Source organism: Polypterus senegalus, chromosome 1 (assembly GCF_016835505.1).
Source record: "Polypterus senegalus isolate Bchr_013 chromosome 1, ASM1683550v1, whole genome shotgun sequence".
Taxonomy (NCBI): domain Eukaryota; kingdom Metazoa; phylum Chordata; class Cladistia; order Polypteriformes; family Polypteridae; genus Polypterus; species Polypterus senegalus.
Window position 1 is genome coordinate 39,456,705 of NC_053154.1, and position 20,773 is coordinate 39,477,477.

The window sequence follows — 20,773 nt, forward strand, 5'->3', positions numbered from 1 at the left end:
CTAACATCACCTTATCAAAGTTCTTCTGCTTCTTGTCAAGTGCCGCTGCTGCTGCATTAGATCTTTCCAGGTCTACCATGAGATCCTCAATCTCATTCTGCAGTCTGTGTTTGGTTTTTTCCAGGGAAGAACACTTGGCATTTGCAGCCTCAACAGCTTCTTCTGCATCCTGCAGCCTCTGTGCAAGCTTCTTTCTATAGGTGTGACAAGGAAAATTGTGCGTCAAGAATACTGCATCATAAAAGACAGCACAGTCCTTCAGACATTAAAGCACACTTACCATTGTGGAAGCTGTGAATTCTGCAGACACACAAACTTTTTGTTCGTCTTATCTTTTAATTCAAATATAATGCAAACAAAAAGCTTATTTGTCAGAAGAAAATTCCTTTCTATTACTAAAGTACCTGGAACTACTTGTGGCTTTAATTGTTTTTTGATATATTTCATTTAAAGTCCTGAATTCCTTACTTTGCCTCTTCCAGTTCCTCTGTCCTCTGAATGGCATCTGTTTCATATTTGGTTCTCCACTGAGCCACCTCTGAATTGGCTTTGGACAGAATGCGCTGCAGCTCTGCTTTGGCTTCCTGCTCCTCTTCATACTGCTCTCTGAGAAGGTCAGAATCATGGCGTGCAGACTGAACTGCATGGGCTAGAGCATTTTTTGCCTGCAGAAAGCAGTCATTACATTACTAAGCATTGAGAAATGACAAACAGAGCACTCAATGTTTCTTTTCCCTTTATGACTTGCCTTTATTTCCTCTTCCAGTTGTCTTTTGAGATCTTCAATTTGCTGAGTGTAAGACAGTTTTCCTCTGGTTAGCTGAGAAATGAGAGACTCTTTTTCTTCTAGCTGCCTGGAAAATTCACCTGTTAATCAGACACAATGAAAACATTTTACTCACGCAAAGAACGCGTATAGTTCTGTATAGTTCACCCTTATAAATGTGGACAAGCAAAACCCAAAGAAAACTGCAGTTATGGCTACATTCAGGTGTTTGGCAATGTTTCCTTTTTTATAAGGCACAGTTAAGACAGTGATACCACCAGTTGCAAACAACAGAAAATAACTTTGTGAGACTGCATCCACTGCACTGGTAGCCATCAAGATAAAGTGTCAGGCCAGACTGAAAGTTGAAAATGACACGAGAGCTCATCTTTCATTCATGACATCCAGAGTCGACTTGAAATATAAAGTAGGCTCATTCATTCTATTAAAACACATGCCCCTAATGAAAATGTGTTTTGTACTGTACTGGTGGCTAACTGATGATACTAAGAGCCAGTGCTCCTCTGTATGCCCCTCCAGGTAAAGGGGTCTGCAGGGGAAAAAAAAATCTGTCATTAACTCTAGAATGCTTGAGAACTGTAAGTCTCAGCAATTTCCAGAAGAAATTAAATAGGAAAATAAAAGGTTATATTATAAAATACATAAATCAGATATGAACTAAATATAAATCAAGGGGTGCTATGCACAGATTGTATAATGTCTTGGTGAAAGTTGCATACCCTTCTGGTCACCTTAATGGTGCAAACAATTACTCTGGACTAAAGTGCTATCCTCTGACACACTAAGGGAATCAAATCTCTTTAGTCTTGAGCAGAGCTGTCTTCAAAATTGTCCAAGTCATCTATAAAGTTGAATCATCAGAATTACTTCAATTAAGTACTGAATCATATGCTTGAGGACACTTGTAGAAATTAGAAAGTGTATAGAAAGGGTATTTAAGACAGATGGCAGAAATCTTTTTTATATACAATTGGTCGTGGGATTTTGGACCAAACTATGAAGCAAACAGCTATAGAAACTTTCAACAATTTTAAAAAGTGTGTGAATGAGACAAGAGCTAAATGAGACTGAATATTCTGCTCTTATTTCTCAATCCTGTTTTGATGTTTTCTGGGCTTTCTGGATCTCACATCTTGATGACCTAGAAAAAGTGCTGTGCATCTGTGCAGACCCATACCATTGCTCTGCCATGCACTGTTGTCATGTTCATATCTGTGGGTATGTGTATTGTCATGGCTGCCATTTTCTATAGAATAAATGAGCTGTAACATTATACTACTACACAAACTTTCTACCCATCTAAGCTATTTTCTTAATTTTTCTTCATAAAATAAACACATAAAAGAAAGAATTCTTTAGATTTAAAACTTAGATATTGTTCTTAATTTGAAATTAAATCTTTACATTTTAGCTTAGACATTGGCTACATTGACCACAGATTTGTCTTATATTAATACTTTGAGTCTTTACTATTCAAAATATATAACAACTTTGATCTTCCATTTTTTCTGTGTATGTTATAGATGTAGTAAATCCCAAAACAAAATATTTTGCCAGCTTATGCACAATCTGATCACCATGTTATGAAGTCATGTATTACTAAGTATATCATCTAGTGAACTGCGGAAAGTGTCATCAGAAATGCAAGCATAGAACAAAAATTCTCAGAATTGCTCTGCCCACAAAATATGTTTTAAATTTAGCCAGCAGCCATACCACATGCACTTCAGAAAAGATCATCCACCTGAAGCTTAAGTCTGATCAAGCTCGGCAGTACTTGTGAGACCATCTAGGAAAAGGTTGAGTTGCTGCTGGGTGAGGAGTTGGTGAGGCCAGCAGCGGGTGCTTACCCTGTGGTTTGAGTGTGGGTCCCAATTCCCCAAGTGCAGTGATGAGACACTGTGATGTAAAAACTGGCACCACCCTTTGGATGAGAAGTAACACCAAGTTCCTGACTCTCTGTGGTCATAAAGGATCACTGGGCATCCTTCATAAAGAGTAAGGTATACCCCAAAGTCATGGCTAAATTATCCACCTTGGCCTGGTCATTCTGGCCTGCTGATCATCTCCTGTCTCTAACAGGTTAACTATCTCTCTCACCACTTTACCACCGAATAGCTAATATACAGTGAGTGTACTGGCGCAATAATGTCTGCCATCATACTATCCAGGTGGATACTGAACATTGATGGTGGTTGAAGTGGTTCCCCACTCACTATGTAATGTGCTTTGAGTAGTGAGAAAAGTGCTATATAAATGTAAATTATTATTATTATTATTTCTATTATTTCTCATTTCAGTTCATTTTTCTTCCTTGATTTCACAATAGTGGGATATGAAAGCCTTGGGATTAATTCCCTCAGAAACAAACTGGTTTATAACCCTGTTCCCATAAGTTAAAGTGACCACAACTAACACAGTCCTTACCATTTTCTGTCTGTAGTTTAGCTCTCTGTGTAGCAAAATCATTGAGAGAGCGCTGGCTTTCTTCACATTTTGTTTTGTATTCATTCACTTGGTCCTCCATTGTCCTGCACATCTTTTCAAGATTTATCTGAAAAAAGTTTCATGCAAGGGTGAGTAAAGATTCAAAACTGATTTGTTGTTAGCTTGCTGTATAAACAAGCATCACCTTGACTTTGATGACCTGCTCCATATTAGACAGCACATCATCCAGTTCCAGCTTCAGCTCACTCTTCTCCTTTTCAAGCTTCTGCTTGACTCTCTGCAGATTGTCAATCTGCTCACCCAGCTCAGCCACGCTGTCAGCATGTTTTTTCCTAAGTGTGGCAGCTGTAGCTTCATGATGCAGGGTTGCCTCCTCAAGGTCTCGTCTCATTTTCTGAAACTCGGCCTCCCGCTTTTTGTTCATCTCAATTTGGGCAGAGGTGGCTCCTCCAGCCTCTTCTAGTCTCTCACTGATCTCCTCCAGTTCCCGAGATAAGTCTGCCCGCTGCTTCTCCACTTTAGCTCTAGCAGCTCTCTCAGCCTCAAGTTCTTCTTCCAGCTCCTCAATACGAGCCTAATATAAAGTTCATGATTTCCTCAATGTATTAATTGAAAAGAATATGTATTCAGAACATTTATAGTACACTATGAAACATTGAGATCACCTGAAGTTCCTTCAGTTTCTTCTGGAGCTGAGCTGCTAATGCTTGCTCATCTTCAATTTTCCCATTAAGCTGATTTATCTCAAAGTCCTTCCTGAAATTTGGAATGGATGGGCATGGTGAAGTAATGGAATTAAATGCATTGGAGAAGTGTTACTCTGCCTTGTACTTATATTGCTATGGTAGGCTGTAACTCTGATTCACTGCAAATGTGAACTGGAAAAATCAGGAAAAAAGACTGATGTCTGATTACTACAAGGAAAAAAAACAACGTCCTCTTGTTCAAAGATTAGTTATAGTGTGAGTATTTAAACATCAGAATGTTTATGAAAGCCTTGAGGTTTCTTTTGAAATATGTACATATTTATAAATATAAATGGCAAATATATTTCTTGTTTTTCATACACCCATTTATACATTGCTAAAATACTTTTTTTTAGTAGTTGGTGGATAATTGCTTAATTTTGCCAAGAAACTAAAATTTGGAGATTTGGAGCTGCTGTTTGTTGTGTGGAGGAGCAGATGTAAAACTGTAAGGATGGTATGCTAACAACAAGTACAGTATATATGGGCTGGAGGTGTTAAAGGCAGAGGACGCTTGTGTTCATAGATAAGAGCACCATGCAAAAATGTACTTATAAACAGTTTACATTTGGTAGCAATGAAATATAAAACACTGCCTTATAATACTAGGATAACACAATTGACCTGACAATTGAGAAACATTTACAGCATACTGTTGCTAATGTAATAAGAGTGATTTACTTTTTCAGCTTTTCCTCCAGCTGCTGCTTGTCGTTTTCCAGGTCCATTAGGCTTTCCTGACAGAGCTTCAAGTCGCCTTCCAGTTTTCTCTTAATTCTTTCCAGGTCCATTCGCACCTTCTTTTCTTGTTCCAGGGAGCCCTCAAGCTAGACAAGTAACATTCATTTAGAAGTGGCTTCCATAATGTTTTAAACATAATTATTCACACTCAGTAATTGATTTTATTTTGCCAAAGGTGTATTCTGTAAAAGGTTTAGACCCCTTTTTGTTATTATGGAGTGAACTCTACCCCCACGTACAGTACATGTTTCTAAGACAGATATTTACTGTTTCTTACATCATCAACTTGTTGCTCCAGCTTGGCCTTGGCTTTACTCAGAGAATTTACTTTGTCCTCCTCACTTTGCAAGTCATCCAAGGTTTGCTGATGGGCTTCTTGCAGTGCCTTCTTCTCTTTAGTCAGCTTGGCAATAATTTCATCCAGAGCAGCCATCTCTTCTGTTAGATTCTTCACCTGTTAGTTAAAGACAAACACATCAGGACTGCCTGCAATAGTTACATGATTATCAATTATCCATTAAACAAGATGCCTACTTTGTTCTCAGTGGCATGCTTCTCCTTTTCCACTTTTGCTAGGGTGAGCTCTAGATCATCAATGTCTTTCTTCAGCTCAGAGCACTCATCTTCCAATTTTCTCTTCTTGGCTGTTAGCTCAGCATTCATTTCTTCTTCATCTTCAAGGCGTTCATTTAGTTCTTTGGCTTTTGCTTCTAGTTGAATCTTGTTTTTGATCAATTGGTCACACCGCTCTTCTGAATCAGCAAGATTATCTTGCTCCTAATTTGGACAGGAAAGATTATGACTTTATTACATTTCTATGTAAAAGGCTGTGGCATCAACTTATCGAATTAGCCGAACCTAGTTTACATCCCATAAATACCTTTATGTGGAGGAGCAAATTTTTTATTATTTATGGGATTACTGAAGTATATACTGTAATATGAATTAACAGTATATTGCATGTAAGGAGAGACAAATTTATTGTAATTGCTGCAGATGGCTTGATATTAAGTTGGTTCTTATTGAGACTTGCTTATTGTTAAATAATCAACAACATAAGTATCCCGGTTGAAATAATTTACAGTATTAGCATTATAGCAATGGGATCCTGAATTGGACAAAGCAGGCAGGGATAATGAATGAATGAATGGTGTTTTTGTTACTTGTGATAGTCAGCAAGCTTTTTGAAATATATAACTCACTGCTTGGACTTGGAGCTGCAAATCATTCTTCTCTTGAAGAAGAGAAACCATCTTTTCTTCTAATTCTTTCCTGCGAGCCTCAGATTTTTCATAGGCCTCTTTGAGTTTCAGAAACTCTTCCTTCATGTTTGCCATCTCTTTCTCTGTTTCTGCAGATTTCAGCAGTGGCTTAATCTTAAAGTAGAGTTTCATCCAGGGCCAGTTTTTCACACCCATGAAGGCACGGATGTTCCACTGAATGACCAATAGAGAATCTCTACAGCAACAAAACAGATTTGGTTGCACAGATATGAAAAATGATAATTTAGATAAAACATGCTGAAGGTATATAAAACCATTGGCTTCACAAAACCAGTATCACCTGCGCTCAACAATCTTCTTGTACTCTAATCTAGAGAGAAGACCACGGGACTGAGCCTGGATTCGAGTTATAATTGCAGATAAACGATCATCTCTCATCTCTTCTAGTTGACCCAGCAGACCAGCCTTGAAAAACACCTGCAAACAAATACCAAAAGAAAATTACAGTCTGTTTTCATTATACTTACACAGCACATTGTTACATGTCGGTCAAGCCTAGTGTACCTTGGTGTGTCCAAATTTGTACTGACTGTGATCAATGTCTAAGGAACCTAAGAGTTTCTCCGCTCCTTTCTTGCTGTCTATGAACTGACCCTCTGGAATCGCAGCTGGATTCAGGATACGATATCTGCAAGAAGTTGAATGGTTTTTGAGCACCAGCTATCTGTTATGTGACACATATGATTAAATAGCCATAATTAAAGATGACAACCTCTGCTTGAAATCCCCATAAAGAACCCTGTTGGGGAATCCCTTTCTGCAGATTCTGATGCCTTCCAGCACACCATTACAACGCAGCTGGTGCATCACCAGAGGGTTATCCATTTTTCCTGGAGTCTTGGTTTCATTTGGAATGATGCAGCGCACAAAGTGAGGGTGTGTAGATCTCAAGTTTGTCATCAGCTTGTTCAAATTTTCCTGGAAGGCAAAATAATCTTAATGTAAGCAGCTTTAAAAAAAGGATGATGGAGTGGAAATTCCATGTATCAATCCGTTTTCTGAATCTGTTTCCAGTATTAGGTTGTGGAAACCAGAAACTTTATTGGCAGCAATGGATGTAGGTAAAGACCATTGATCAATAAGGGTTTGCAAACTCATTTACACCAGCACAATTAAGTCATGTCTATCAATTTATGAGAATATTTTATTTTGGCCCAGAGGAAACTATAAGGCGAGAATAAGAGCAAAGCAACATTTAAGATGTAATTACACAGAAGACACCTTATAATCCGAATATACCCCGCAAGTGACAGAAAAAAATCACATTTATTCAAAGAGGTAAGGTATATTTTTAAATATCCCTTTCTTTGTTCAATTAACAAAATGCCACATCTGTGTAAGATGTCAAGAGACTTTATTTGTATGAAAAAGAACTTGAAAGTCTTACCCGATGAAGTGCGGACACTGTCTGGAAAGAAGAACCTTTTTTCTTTGCACCCTTTCCTTTGGTCTCTTGGGCTAAGATTTAAAAAGACAGCATATATAATCTGATTTTAATTCCTCATCCATTTTTATTTCTTCCTATTAATTCTTGATTACTATAAATAATGATCTATTAACTATGTTGTGCCTTTGATTATGTGCAAGACTGATAATGCCATGAACACTGAAAATAGCTAGCTGGCTGCTACAGGTTAATGCCTTTAGCATCAGACTGCATACTGTATATTACATTCCTACCTATTTAAGTTACCATATAAAACCTTCCTCTTTAATTTTCAGCTAATAAGCTTCATCTCTTTATCATTATTCTGATAAAGACATTAAATCAAGATTTCATTTCTAACATTATACAGATGTCTCCACTTGTCATGAACGTGTTCAGCAAGTATTGTCTTCTTGGAGTTAAGCTTTCTTCTGGAGGTAAGCTGAAAAATATCTTTTCTGTATTTAAATTATAGTTTTGGCAGTAGCAAAAAGACTTAACTTTATTCTTTCTAATCTTGACATTAAACAATTTGATTTGATTAAAGTGGTGAAAATATAGATGCTTGTTTACCTGAGTCAGCTCCAGCATAATTGGCAAAAAGTATGCTAAGAAGTTTAAGGGCAGACTTCTGGTACAACCCAACAACAGTTTCATTCAGTGGGTCCTTATTCTTCACCAGCCAGTTCATGATGTTGTAATCTACTGTGCCAGCATAGTGCACCAGCGCAAAGTGAGCCTCCGCCTTCCCCTTAATCACCCGTGGTTTTTGAAAGTTGTTGGATTTGCCCAAGTGGTTGTCATAAAGCTTGGCTTTAAATGTCGTGTCCGAAGCCTTCGGGAACATGCACTCCTCTTCAAGGATGGACATGATACCCATGGGCTAATATAATGAAAAGTAACAATAATATCAATATATAAAAATTTGTCTTTTATCCTAATGTTGCTAGTCATGTAAAATGCACTACTAATGTCTAAATACGAAACATCCCAAAGGTAAATGTAGCATAATTAGAACATACAGCCTATTTGTTTTTTCACACCCTCTTGAAGTAAAACAACTACATTTGGCACTGTGTATGGATATATAAACTTCATAATCCTCTTCACCTTCTCAATGAGGTCAATGCAGGCCTGCAGGTCCATTCCAAAGTCAATGAATTCCCACTCAATTCCTTCTTTCTTGTACTCCTCTTGCTCCAGCACAAACATGTGATGATTGAAGAACTGTTGTAACTTTTCATTGGTGAAATTGATACACAGCTGTTCAAAACTGTTGAACTGTTAAAAATATATTATACATTATTTTGTGTTACTGAACCAAAACCTTTCACTTTTAGACTTCAGTGTTCTTATGATTTATGTTTTAAGCAATAATAAATGTTTAAGGTATGTTTAATAAACTAATCTAGTGAAACTCCACTCTTTTGGAGATGCCTTCCTCAACACTTTAAGCCAATTTGCTTCACTACCATTATTGATCTTTATTATACTCACATCAAAGATCTCAAAGCCAGCAATGTCTAGCACACCAATAAAGTACTGACGGGCCTGTTTAGTATCCAAGGATTGGTTGATTCTCAGTACCATCCAGTTGAACATCTTCTCATACACTGCCTTGGCTAGGGCGCCAATAGAGTACATTACCTGAAAGAACAACCAAAGTGTATCTTAGCAACTTGGTGAAAGGAGCCTATCATGATCATCTTAGTAAATATTGGAGAATGTGGAGCAATGGACTGGAAATGGACTGTTTTCAGGAGGTGTATGCCAAAATGACATATGTCCTGTTTTTATGTTTCCCCATCATTTCAATGGTGGGAGGGAAACACCAGTGATGCTGTATGAATCTGAAATTTTCCAACTCACACTCTAGTACAATAAGTAAATGAAATAGAGGTCTGGTTAATTTATATTTAAACTGACCACAAGTGTTCACAGTTATCAGTAACACATAACATCATTCACATTGATAAAATAAAAATAAAATTGTTAACGTACATAAAGGAATAATAAAATATTATTGTGAGCTGTGCTGATTGGCGAACATTATTCCCTGGTGTAATAAAGAAATTTTGGGCAGTTTTACATTACGTGGATTGTGTAGATTATTTTTAAAAAGTTCACTGTTAGAAGCGAGGCTTCTTTGCTTAATATTTATTTTCAAGTAATATAAGCAAGAAACAATGACTGGCTATTACCTCAGCTATATCTGAAAGTTCATTTTTCCATGGCAGAAAGTTAAAGAAACTGTCCACTTTAGCAAATACTATGCACCATACATTGTCTGTTGTGTAATATCTAGTGCCATTCCTGCACATCTGTGACCCCACATTGGAAATAACTATAATAAATAATACTGGTATTTAGTTTGTAAAAATTTGCATTAGAATTGGAATGTGTTATCTTTTGATAGTTAATAGTAAAAATAAATTAATGGATTACTGGAAACACTAGGTCATATGTGCAACACATACAGTACACCTACAGTATATATAATAAACATTAATAATTGTAATTCTGCATTATAAAATTAGCGATTTATGGTCATTTTGTTTGCTAACTTCTGGAAAATTCCATAAGTTCTGATTTTGTGGTACTTTCATGAATTAATAAGAGATCTTATACATGTGATAATAAATTAAGTTAATATGGTCATAAATAACTCATTCATGAATAAATTTCTATAAAAACTATGTATTCCAATGCAGGGTTGTCAGAGCTATTCAAATAGCTTTGAATGAAAGGAACAACAGCTCATATCAACAATTAAAATGTACTAATGAACCTAAGCATCACATTTTTAAAATGTGGGATGAAACTGAAAATAGTAAAGGTTGAGCATACTAATTAGAAGAAAGAAGCTTTGAATACTTCTTTATAAGTAAAAGGCGATAGAAGGAAGACCTTATGCTGCATTTACATCACATTGGAGTAATTGCAAATATGCATTTTGAAGTAAACTTGAAGACATAGGAGAAAGTGCAAGTTCCAGACAGTCAGTACAGGGATAAGAACCCAGGACCCTGAAGCTGGTTAGGCTCTTGTACTTGCAAAACTGGAGCAAGAATGTATTTATGTGCAATTTTGCATGCTAAACTATAAATTAACTAGGTAACTAAAGATTCATGAAAATAACTATCGGAGTGAAATATTTCCTCCTATCTAAGACTCACCTGCTGAACATTTTGACCCTTTGTGACCCATTCATTTCCAACTTTCACTCTTGGGTGGCAGAGACCCTTCAAAAGATCAGCAGAGTTTAACCCCATCAGGTAAGCGGCCTTATCCGCATCTGTAAAAATGAAGTAGTGGAATTATTGTGAAGTTTGATAATCAATGTAAAAAATTAACATGAAACCACTAAGTGATATCATGAAGACTATACTTACAGTACATACACAGTGTATATATTGAGTTTTTTCTTTATTGTATATACATATACTGTATATACAATATATATTATTATACTATTATATAGTTTCATTCCCTATTTCAGTATTCAGTAGGTATCAGTATATGGCATATGGCTTCTGCCTTTTGGCTATTTCCACCAGTATGAGCTCTGGCTCGCAGAAACAGAAAGTTAAAGGCATAGAAAATGGATGGACTAAGGGAATATTAGAATAGGTTAATATGGATTAATTGGATTAAATCATTAAAAGGCACTTTTGGTTTTGGACGGTAATGAATTTATTAGCGTTCTGAAGTTTTACCCATGCATAACTATTATCCAGCTGTAATCGTGAGTTTTGATTTGTTTCATAAAAATTATAACAAAGAAGTTTATTTACATCATTACTACACACCATTGAAAATACTGTAGTTTTTTAATGACTTAGCTGCCTGTGTATCAACAGCAAATTGACTGAATTTAGTGGTTTCTGCAAATTTAAAGATTGCTTGTTTTAATTCTCAACAGCAGCTTCCCCTAAATAGTCTCTGCCACCGAGGCAAAAACACTAAATGGCTTTGTATTTTGCAAGGGGACATGAAGAGCAAGCACAATAAATACCAACAAGTCTATAATTAATCTGGCACAATCTTTTTTAAGTAGATTTAACAGCAGTTTATCCATCCATTCTATTCATTATCCAACCCGCTATATCCTAACTACAGGGTCACGGGGATCTGCTTTAGCCAATCCCAGCCAACACAGGACACAACGCAGGAAACAAACCCTGGGCAGGGCGCCAGACCACCCTTGTATTTATTTATGTATCTGTTTATCTTTACTCACCCTTAAAAATTAGAAATTCATTTTACTGTTAATTTTAATTTTGACACTCGTTAACACAAAATGGAGTGACTGACCCTCAGTGCCGTCAGGCTCAGCCTGCTCCTCTCGTTGCTTTTGCTTAAACTTCATGTTTCCATAGTGCATTATAGCACCAGTCAGCTTGTACACACTATTTTTCTCTTCCTGTGTGAAGCCCAGCACATCAAAAGCACTCTGTAAAAGGAGGACAAGATGGTATATGACTGCTCAAATTCAGGTTCTAAATAAATTCTATCTGCTGCATTTACTACAGAGAAAAAGGTCTCCTATAACTGACAGGTCAGGAAACTCCAGGTGTAAGACCCTTTGGACTATTTAATTGCTGCTGTTTCAGCTGAGACTCAAACACTTGAACCTAAAACACATTTGCATTTGTGTTTCATTTGCAAAACATGGAAATGAATGGGCAATAGTCACAATCTAGTGTAGTACAGAAACTTACATCAGTAGCCATAAGTTCATCGGCATCATCAATGGAAGCAACGGTTGTCTCTCCTTGGGAGATGAATGCATAGTCATAGGGGTTGTTGGTGACCAACATCATTTCTGAAGATGAAAAAATAATACATTTCTACAATGATTCAGAAAGTTATTCTCAAACCTGTGAGTTTAAAACTTATAGCAACCTTTTATACTTTAATTAAAGCAGATGTGCTAATAATGAAGAATCTATGTGAGTCAGAATATAACTGCTTAGTCTGCTTGCAGGTTATGTAATCAGCAGTTCACTATAAGCAAAAGAATACAAACCATAAATTTCAATAAACCCATTCATATCTTAAATCCTCTCAATCTAATTCAGAGTCAAAGTGAACCAATGTCTGTTCTGCCAGCATCAGTCACAAAGCAGTCGACTGGAGGGCACATTCATTCAGATTTGCTTAAAATCAAACCACTTTAGAGTTGTCAGTCAAACTATCCCATAAGAGGTAAAAAAAATGAGTACCTGGAAAAAAAAATCCTTCCAGACTTGGGAAATGTGTGCAGACTCCAATGATACATCCACAAAACCAAGAATCAAAACCAGCCTCCTTTAAAGGGCAGACACATTAACCACTGCCCTTTTGTGTTTATCTATCATTTATCTCATAACTTTTTCTTTCATGTTTTCTTATAAAATAAGAAACATGTACAGTAAAACATTACTTGCCAAAAACTCACTTTTTCTTAGGTATCACTTAATTGACTATATCCGGGAAGATTAGAGATTAAATATCCTCCTGGACTAAAATCTGAAGTAAATCATATCTTACGTTTATTCAACAGATACTAAGATGCCTGATATGTATGGAGGGGTAGGTTAATTGCAACTTATTACCCAGCAGAAGGAAGGAATACTGACCCAGAAGTTCAGGCCTTTTGTTGGACAGGATCTGATAGAAAATGTGATAGTCTCTCTCAGACTTGAGCTGGAAGACCACACGAGACTTCTCCAGGAGATCTGACACAAAGAATCAATGGTAAGTGAAAGAAAAATTGCTAAAAAAGTGAAAATTAAAATAATAAAGTGTACATCTTACATGTTTCAATATCAGCAGAAGCAAGTTTGCCACTGGCAGCAAAGTGAATTCTAATAAATTTGCCCTACAGAAAAGAGACACTTATCTTCAGAAGGAAAGTAAAACTCCAAAAACAATGAAATTATGAATACTGGGTAACAAGTAATAAAAATACTTTATAAGAGATATGATTATCAACTTTATAAAAAATGAGAAAATGACAGTTCTATAAACCATGGCAACTGATAAACTGAAAATACACTGTCACATGTATTTTTAATAAATGTATTTTCCATTTTTTCAAATTAATGAATAAGAAAAATGTTATATTAGGTAATATTCAAAGTCAGTCAGTCATTATCCAACCTGCTATATCCTAACACAGGGTCACAGGGTTCTGCTGAAGCAAATCCCTGCCAACACAGGGCGCAAGGCAGGAACAAATCCCCAGGCAGGTTGCCAGCCCACTACAGGGCACACGCACACACACACCAAGCACACACTAGGGACAATTTAGTATTGCCAATGCACCTAACATGTCTTTGGACTTTTGGAGGAAACTGAAGCACCTGGAGGAAACTCACGCAGACACAGGAAGAACATGTAAACTCCATGCAGGGAGGACCCAGATAGCGAACCCAGGTCTCCTTACTGCGAGGCAGCAGTGCTACCAGTGCACCACTGGTCTGTGGTTAATATTGCATTGTATTTTAGCTAAACTTAAGTTCTGCTCATTCATCCTCCAGCAAACCCTCTTTGCCTGGAAGCCAGAAATTGTCATTCCTGCATGTTGATGATTTTAATTAATAGCAGAAAAATGACCTAGATTTTGGGGATTTAACAACATGGTTGCAGATTTATTCCCCTGCTTTTTTTTGTTAAAACTTGTTTAGTGTGTGTTGTGGTAATTGGTGATATGAGATTATGTCCCCAGTTTTGGCAGATATTATTCACATTTACATTAAGCTTGACATGCTAACTCTTGCAACAGATCTGGTGCTTTCCGGATTGGCTGCTGTTTTGCTAAAAAATATCATGCATCTAAATTACATAAAGTTGGTGTAATTACTGTATATAAAGGGTACTCACAAATCGGGAAGAGTTGTCATTCCTCACAGTTTTAGCATTGCCAAAGGCTTCCAAGGCAGGGTTAGCCTGGATGATTTGATCTTCCAATGTCCCCTAAGCACCCACAAATAAAAAAATAAATAAAAAGGATAAGGTTAGAGCTCTCAGCCAATTTCAGATGATTTATTGACTCCACTTAGACGGATTATTCTGACCTTGCTTGAAACAGCTTCTTTTTTTCCACCAGTCGCAGCAATGCTGGCAAAGTACTGAATGACCCTCTTGGTGTTCACAGTCTTTCCAGCACCAGATTCTCCACTGCAGATATAAGAATGAGCAGAGTGAAAATTATGTAATATCTGGAACTAAAAATTCTCCTCTTGTTACCTGTCAGAATATTAGAATAACATTTTATATACTATTTAGATATTCACTTTTAAGAAATATTACATCACTACGACTTTTTTTCTTTTAACTTTAACTAAGTTCATCTTTTTCTTAACCTTGTAACCTAGTATGAGTACTTCGGGTTTATGTCTAAATCACCCAGTTGCTGCTCTGACCCAATGGGTGGAGTTTTACAGCTAGGCGGGGCTTGTATGGGGTGGGGCTGCAGGAGTATAGGGGTTAAAATATAATCTAAATCTCACATACAATTTTGAAATTCCAAAAAAGTACACAAATACCATTAATTAAACTGAAATGGCAGATTTTGTTTTTACTTGACTTGTCATGCTAATTGTACTTATGGTAAAATAAACACTATTATTTTTTAAACAATTTTCAAAATGCACACAAAGTGCAACATTGGGAGTGTTCTGGGATTAAGTTAACTGTTTTCAAAGACTTGCAGGTTAGGGTGATTGGGGACCCTAAATTAGCCACCGATGTATTTTTAAGTATGTGTGTTTGCGTGTTGGCCTTGTGATTGGCTGGTGCTCTGTCCTGTGTTTCTTCCTGCCTAGCATCTGATGCTTGCTGGGTTAGGCTCCAGTTTCCCATGACCCTGCACTGGATAAGCAGGTTTACAAAATGGATGGAAATTTGGAGCTTGTTTAATTTTTCATGTGCATCATCATAGAGATCTTTTTGTTTATTAAACATTTTGTCAGAGTGATGTGTATGACATGATTTAGGATTGCTTACACCACTATACCCCTGTTTGTACAGAAAGCACATTCAGGCTTAAGCTGCAGGCACAACCCTTTGGCTGTTTAAATAGCTTGGATCAGTCTCTGAGGATTTGTTTACCAACAAGAGTGGCTATCTGACATATAAAAGAGGCAAATATTGTATACAAAATACACAAGTTGAAATGATTTCTCTAAAGCTTAATTTGAAACAGTACACTAAAATCCATAACTGAGGTTTTGCAGAATGTTTCTCTGGTAGGTGACATGTATGTGAAAGTTGTTTAGGGTAGGATGGATATAATTACTATACTTGTTGATTATTAAGATATTTACATTGGCTGTGGCCTTAAAAAGTTAAAAAAAAAAAACTTTTGAGGTAAGAAAGTATCCTTTATGGGAGATTTATTTCAGTAATACAGTGCATCCTTTGGTAGGGCCTTTAACCTCTACGTATGTCTAAACCACTTTCTGTCATTAATCCCATTGCATATTGCCTCACATTATTTTCTTCCCATAAAAGCTCTTCTAGTAAAAAAAACAAAAACTAAATAAACTTACGTGATTAGGATAGACTGATTTTCTCTGTCTAAAACACAAAAAAAATGCAAGTGTTCATTTTCTTTTGTTTCTTTTTTAGCTTGGCACAATTGACTATAGAAGACAATAAAGAGTTACCTGTCAGCATGTACTGGTAGGCATTATCAGAGATGGAGAAGATGTGTGGGGGAGCCTCAGTCCTCTTCTTACCCCGGTAAGCAGCAACCACCTCTGCATTGTACACAGGCAGCCACTTGTATGGATTTACAGTGACGCAGAAAAGCCCTGAGTAGGTCTGCAAGGAGAGATAACTTAAAATGAAGTCAAAAATGTATCTTCCCATGTTCATGTGACACAAGTTGGTATCATGTTATAACAAACAGTTGGTTAGTTAAGCACCACAGTCATATACTATTCAATCAAAGAGAGAAATATGCCAACCAATTTCTGAATGACATTCTTGAAGAGATCTGCTATGAACGCAGTTTTAATCCTGTTCAGGTGCAGCATGCAGACTACTTCTTGCAGGAAATGTTTCTCCCCATGAAAGAAGTGCAATTTAATTAAGAAAAAAAAAATAAGGAATAGCTTGGGAGTGAAGCTAGACACCATACTCACATAGATCATCCAGGCTGCATAACGCTCTTTGAGGTTATACAAAACAGCTGGCTCATGCAGGAAGGTGAACATCGCCATGTCTTCAATCTTGTCAAACTTGGGGGGATTCTGAGGGTGTACATCATCCTCCTTTACGGTAACAGTCTAAAACAAATTAATCAATGGAAAAATTATCCTGTAATGCATATGAAAGAAAACCTCACACTCTACTTACTGTATACTCTCTAAAACAAAAGCTCATTTCACATATGTAAGCTATTTTAGACATTTAGCAGTATATTCACGATTCAAGTTAAGGTCACATGCAGAGGGCTGATTTAATAATCATGTAAAAAATGAACTGACATTTTCCTAAATCAGAACTCACTATAATTCCTGCAGATTTCACTGTACATGTGAACAAAGCCAGGAAATTGCTATTTAATCAAAAGGAGACATGTCACAGCATCCTCACATGAGACACACTGACATTCATGTCTGTAAACCTATTATAAGACAATCAGGCACTGAAATGTGAAAGTCTACAGCTGTGTTGATATTTCCAGGAAAGTTATTTTTATTTTTTGTAATATTATAATGAAAAACTCCTGTAAAGTTGACTGATTCTGGATTAAGAGACTGAACATACCTTGAAGGCTAAACTGTTGAGCATGGTTGCCGCCAGACATTTCATCCAAAATTAGTCCCTGCATTTACTTTTCACTTTAGTCTTTTAAAAGTTTCTGACAGTTTTTGTGTTGTGTATATGTATTTAATGCATTAAAACAACCACCAAATCGAAGTATATGTATGTTTAAAAGTGCTTGTTTAACAAAGTAATTCCATTACAAAATTTACAAATTTATCAAAGATAGATTTTGGCTCCCAGAGGACTATGTAAGTGAAGAATGGTTTAATTAAGACAAACATGGTACAATGTCTCCCGTCGTGTAAGTTGCTCTCTGTACTTTACAGATGCTATTAAAAAAAAAAGCACTTGCCCATGCAGCTGTGTCGCTGTGCTGATGTGGCTCAGAATCTGCTTTTTCATTTATTTTCAAAGACATATTTTCCATTCTTAATAAAAATTAAAGCCTATTGACATTTCAGTTATTTATTTTTCCAAACTTCAGATATCGGCACACTGGGCAATTCTGACTCTTTAGGGCCTTACTTTAGCTTTGGGCTCACACGGAATTTATCAAATATGAACTGTGTTTGCCTACACAAACACAAAAAAGTAGACAGATGTCCTTCCACACTATGATTCTACGTCTCCTGTTGCCACACCCTTTTGCCATGCTTTTTTTTTATTTGCAAGTGGACGCATGTCCTTCACACTGCATGTGCAGTCATTGTGGACAAGTCTGCATGCACAGCTGTTTTATTTGTAAATATTTTATCTATTGTATAAACAGGACCATAAATAAGAGAACAATTAATACATGAAGTCATAATAAAAGAATACACAATAAAATACAGTGTACAGTAGTTATAATATGAAATCTTTTTCAAGTATAATTCTTTGTGTTTTTCCATGTTTTAAACTGTAAGCAATATTTAAACAATTGCTCACCGGCCACTCATATGGACAGCTTCACGGTTTGTTGCTTGTATAAATATAAATATTGTGCATATATTATACTCTATGTATGATAAGCTATTATCTTTTTGATCATTTTTGGTATTATGTTACTGTCACTAGTCTGTAGGAAACATGCAAGTAAGACTTTCACAGTACTGTGCACACATACAAAATAAACATGAACTTGAATTCTATTTTAAAAACTAAAAATGGAGCATTAAAAGACAATTTGACTGTGTGAATGTATAGTAAAATATGCTTGATATTAAATACAGACTAAAATAATAATAAATAAGTATATGAACCAAAACCAAATCAAGGCCCACACTGGCTCCAAAATCTCAAAATACAAGGCAGTAAAAAAGAATACCAAGAAACCACAAGACAAGGAGGAGGAAGTATGCCAAGAAATAAGGTTAAGAACCCCCTGGCCTAGAGATAGCACACAATATTTAATCACATATTTGTCAATACTCTGCTGTAGTTAAGCATTTACTTTAATTAACAGGACTACTGTTATCTAAAATCATGCTGTGTGACTGCTGTTAGCAGTAGACAAGAATCCAAGATTATGCTCTAATTCGCACTATTGGCATTATATTAGTAGGGGGCACGCATTAGATAGGAATTGGGAATCCTTAGGTTATCTCTCTTTCGGAGAGATGTTCACACACAATTTTGAAATAACTTAACGGCGCTAATAGTCATGGGACAAATATTCCGCCTGCCCTCGATCCAAAAAATTTAAAGACGGTCAAAGAAGTCAGAGCGCTAGTCTCACCTTTCCATCATCAGTCTCGACGGTAACTTTGCTGCCGTCGCGACTGATAACTTTTCCTTTCACAAATTCTTCGACGGTGTCTGGGACAAAGCATTCCCTCTTTATGTCAAAGGGTCGAGTCTGCGCTTCAATGCGTTCTTTCTCCGACTTCCGCAGAAATGAGGCTGCAGACCCATACTCGGCCATCTGTGCGTCACCCATTTTTTTAATAAACCTGTGGAAAAGAAAAACAAAGATGGAATTGCACATCCACCGTTCATCCTCAGAAAAACACATCCAATAGTTCCGATTTGCCGTCGTTTGTAGTTACTCCCATACATATACAAACATAAACAAATAAAAACCATTACTTGTTGTCTCCACTTAAAAATACCAGGCATTAAAATCATTCATCCATAGACTATTAAGCCGAAAATTACTGAAATTCGTTATTCTTTAATTATGTATTTCGTTACAGTCTCTGGTGAAGTAAGAACGCATCCCTCCGTACAAAGTGCACCACTTAGTGCACTGGCAGCGCAGCACCACCACCGCCCACCCCACCGAGTTCGTTCAGAGATATGGAACAGGTTATCGGGAACCGATGTTTTAATTTTGATCCTTTCTATTATGTTAAACTCAAATGACGAACGAGATTATTCTTTTGATGCAAAACTGAAATGCTCATGCGTATATGCGTGAAAGGATGACTATTTCTTTCATAAGAACAGGAGCTGTGGTGGTCATACTGATTAACCGCATCCCAAGTACAACAGGGGACTAAGGAATATGTCAGGCTCCTGTGATGAAGCGGTCAGAATTCCGGTTTTAAGAGTTAATCCAAAGCAGTATCTAATCTGGGACAGTTTCTATTCTGTCTTCATTCGGATAATAAATTGTAACGTGTCTTTCTGTACAGCATAAGGATTAATAAAGTGTACCAAGAAAGAAAAACACACGTCAATGCTGACAAAACTAACAAAAAATGTCATTTTCTTTCTTTTAACGTAATACATTATGCTAAACGATAAAGTATTGACTAACATATAAAGAAGCTATTATTCTCATCTTAATTGAATGCACAGGAAAATCTGCACAGATTTAGGATATTTCCGTTTAAGCGCAATCTGTCCTGAGGTTTTCATTAGTTAAATTCACTTTCGGCGACAACTAATGAGTTTCTCTGCTTTAATGCAAATTGCCCTTAGAAGTTAGATCTTACCTGCTGTTACAGGTGCAAAGACGAGGAAAGCTGAGAGATACTCTTCACCCTGCAGAGAGAGAGACAGACAGACTTGCCTTGAGATGTACAAATTACTTTCACGAGATTTTTTGATTTCCCACTAGAGGTCAGCAGACAGCAAGATTTGACTCTCTTCCCTACCCCGTAATGATGCCAAGAGAGTACAAGACTTTCAGAATAATACGTCTAAATTTTCCTTAAGAGTTTGAAACTCGTGTATCACAAATAGTATCACCTGTATTTCATAGCACTGGTAAAATTAAAACATTTTATTAAAGCGGGAGATCCATGATCATTCCAACATCATTACAGTGCTTACCCTGAAATGAACTGATTACTTGGTTTTCTAATGATCCACTACCTGCTCTTTATAAAGAGTTCAAGTCTCCCAAATTTGGTGCTGGCATCTCAGTAGACAGGCATCTAATTGTGTATTTGTGTTAGTAAAGGGTGGGTATATGTTAAGTAGGAAGATCAGAAACAAGGTCTCCTCATTGTGATCCTCCTCTGTTCTCCTTTTTTGGCTTTAGACAGAGGACACAACTGTTTTGCGGCAGAGATGAAGGCACAGTATAATACAGAGTATCACTGAATAAGACAAATGGGCAAGGCATACAAACAATTAATAGGAGTCATTTTAG

At 36.7% G+C, this 20,773-nt stretch overlaps 1 protein-coding gene and 2 long non-coding RNA genes across 6 annotated transcripts in view; 2 read left to right on the forward strand and 1 right to left on the reverse strand.

Annotated features, from left to right (window-relative positions):
- LOC120525164 (myosin-7-like) overlaps positions 1-20,497 on the reverse strand; it is a 36,360-nt gene extending 15,863 nt beyond the window's left edge. The window contains exons 1-30 of the mRNA XM_039747243.1: positions 20,452-20,497; positions 20,112-20,160; positions 18,911-19,124; positions 16,566-16,709; positions 16,086-16,242; positions 15,969-15,996; positions 14,493-14,595; positions 14,299-14,391; positions 13,231-13,294; positions 13,053-13,151; positions 12,153-12,256; positions 11,746-11,884; positions 10,608-10,726; positions 8,929-9,078; positions 8,542-8,712; positions 8,005-8,314; positions 7,393-7,463; positions 6,718-6,923; positions 6,510-6,633; positions 6,286-6,422; positions 5,925-6,180; positions 5,257-5,499; positions 5,000-5,176; positions 4,663-4,808; positions 3,901-3,991; positions 3,420-3,809; positions 3,215-3,341; positions 749-867; positions 469-665; positions 11-194 (exon numbers count right to left, since the gene is read on the reverse strand). Of these exons, the coding sequence (XP_039603177.1) occupies positions 11-194; positions 469-665; positions 749-867; positions 3,215-3,341; positions 3,420-3,809; positions 3,901-3,991; positions 4,663-4,808; positions 5,000-5,176; positions 5,257-5,499; positions 5,925-6,180; positions 6,286-6,422; positions 6,510-6,633; positions 6,718-6,923; positions 7,393-7,463; positions 8,005-8,314; positions 8,542-8,712; positions 8,929-9,078; positions 10,608-10,726; positions 11,746-11,884; positions 12,153-12,256; positions 13,053-13,151; positions 13,231-13,294; positions 14,299-14,391; positions 14,493-14,595; positions 15,969-15,996; positions 16,086-16,242; positions 16,566-16,709; positions 18,911-19,111 (4,350 nt within the window). The 5' untranslated portion in view covers positions 19,112-19,124; positions 20,112-20,160; positions 20,452-20,497. The remainder of the gene's footprint in view (positions 1-10; positions 195-468; positions 666-748; positions 868-3,214; positions 3,342-3,419; positions 3,810-3,900; positions 3,992-4,662; positions 4,809-4,999; positions 5,177-5,256; positions 5,500-5,924; positions 6,181-6,285; positions 6,423-6,509; positions 6,634-6,717; positions 6,924-7,392; positions 7,464-8,004; positions 8,315-8,541; positions 8,713-8,928; positions 9,079-10,607; positions 10,727-11,745; positions 11,885-12,152; positions 12,257-13,052; positions 13,152-13,230; positions 13,295-14,298; positions 14,392-14,492; positions 14,596-15,968; positions 15,997-16,085; positions 16,243-16,565; positions 16,710-18,910; positions 19,125-20,111; positions 20,161-20,451) is intronic.
- LOC120525207 overlaps positions 1-20,773 on the forward strand; it is a 97,673-nt gene that overhangs the window by 37,643 nt on the left and 39,257 nt on the right. The window lies entirely within an intron of this gene.
- LOC120525221 lies at positions 6,930-16,151 on the forward strand. Its single transcript, XR_005632909.1, has 4 exons — positions 6,930-7,283; positions 7,802-7,868; positions 12,977-13,170; positions 16,048-16,151. It is a non-coding gene; the product is annotated as an uncharacterized LOC120525221 (long non-coding RNA).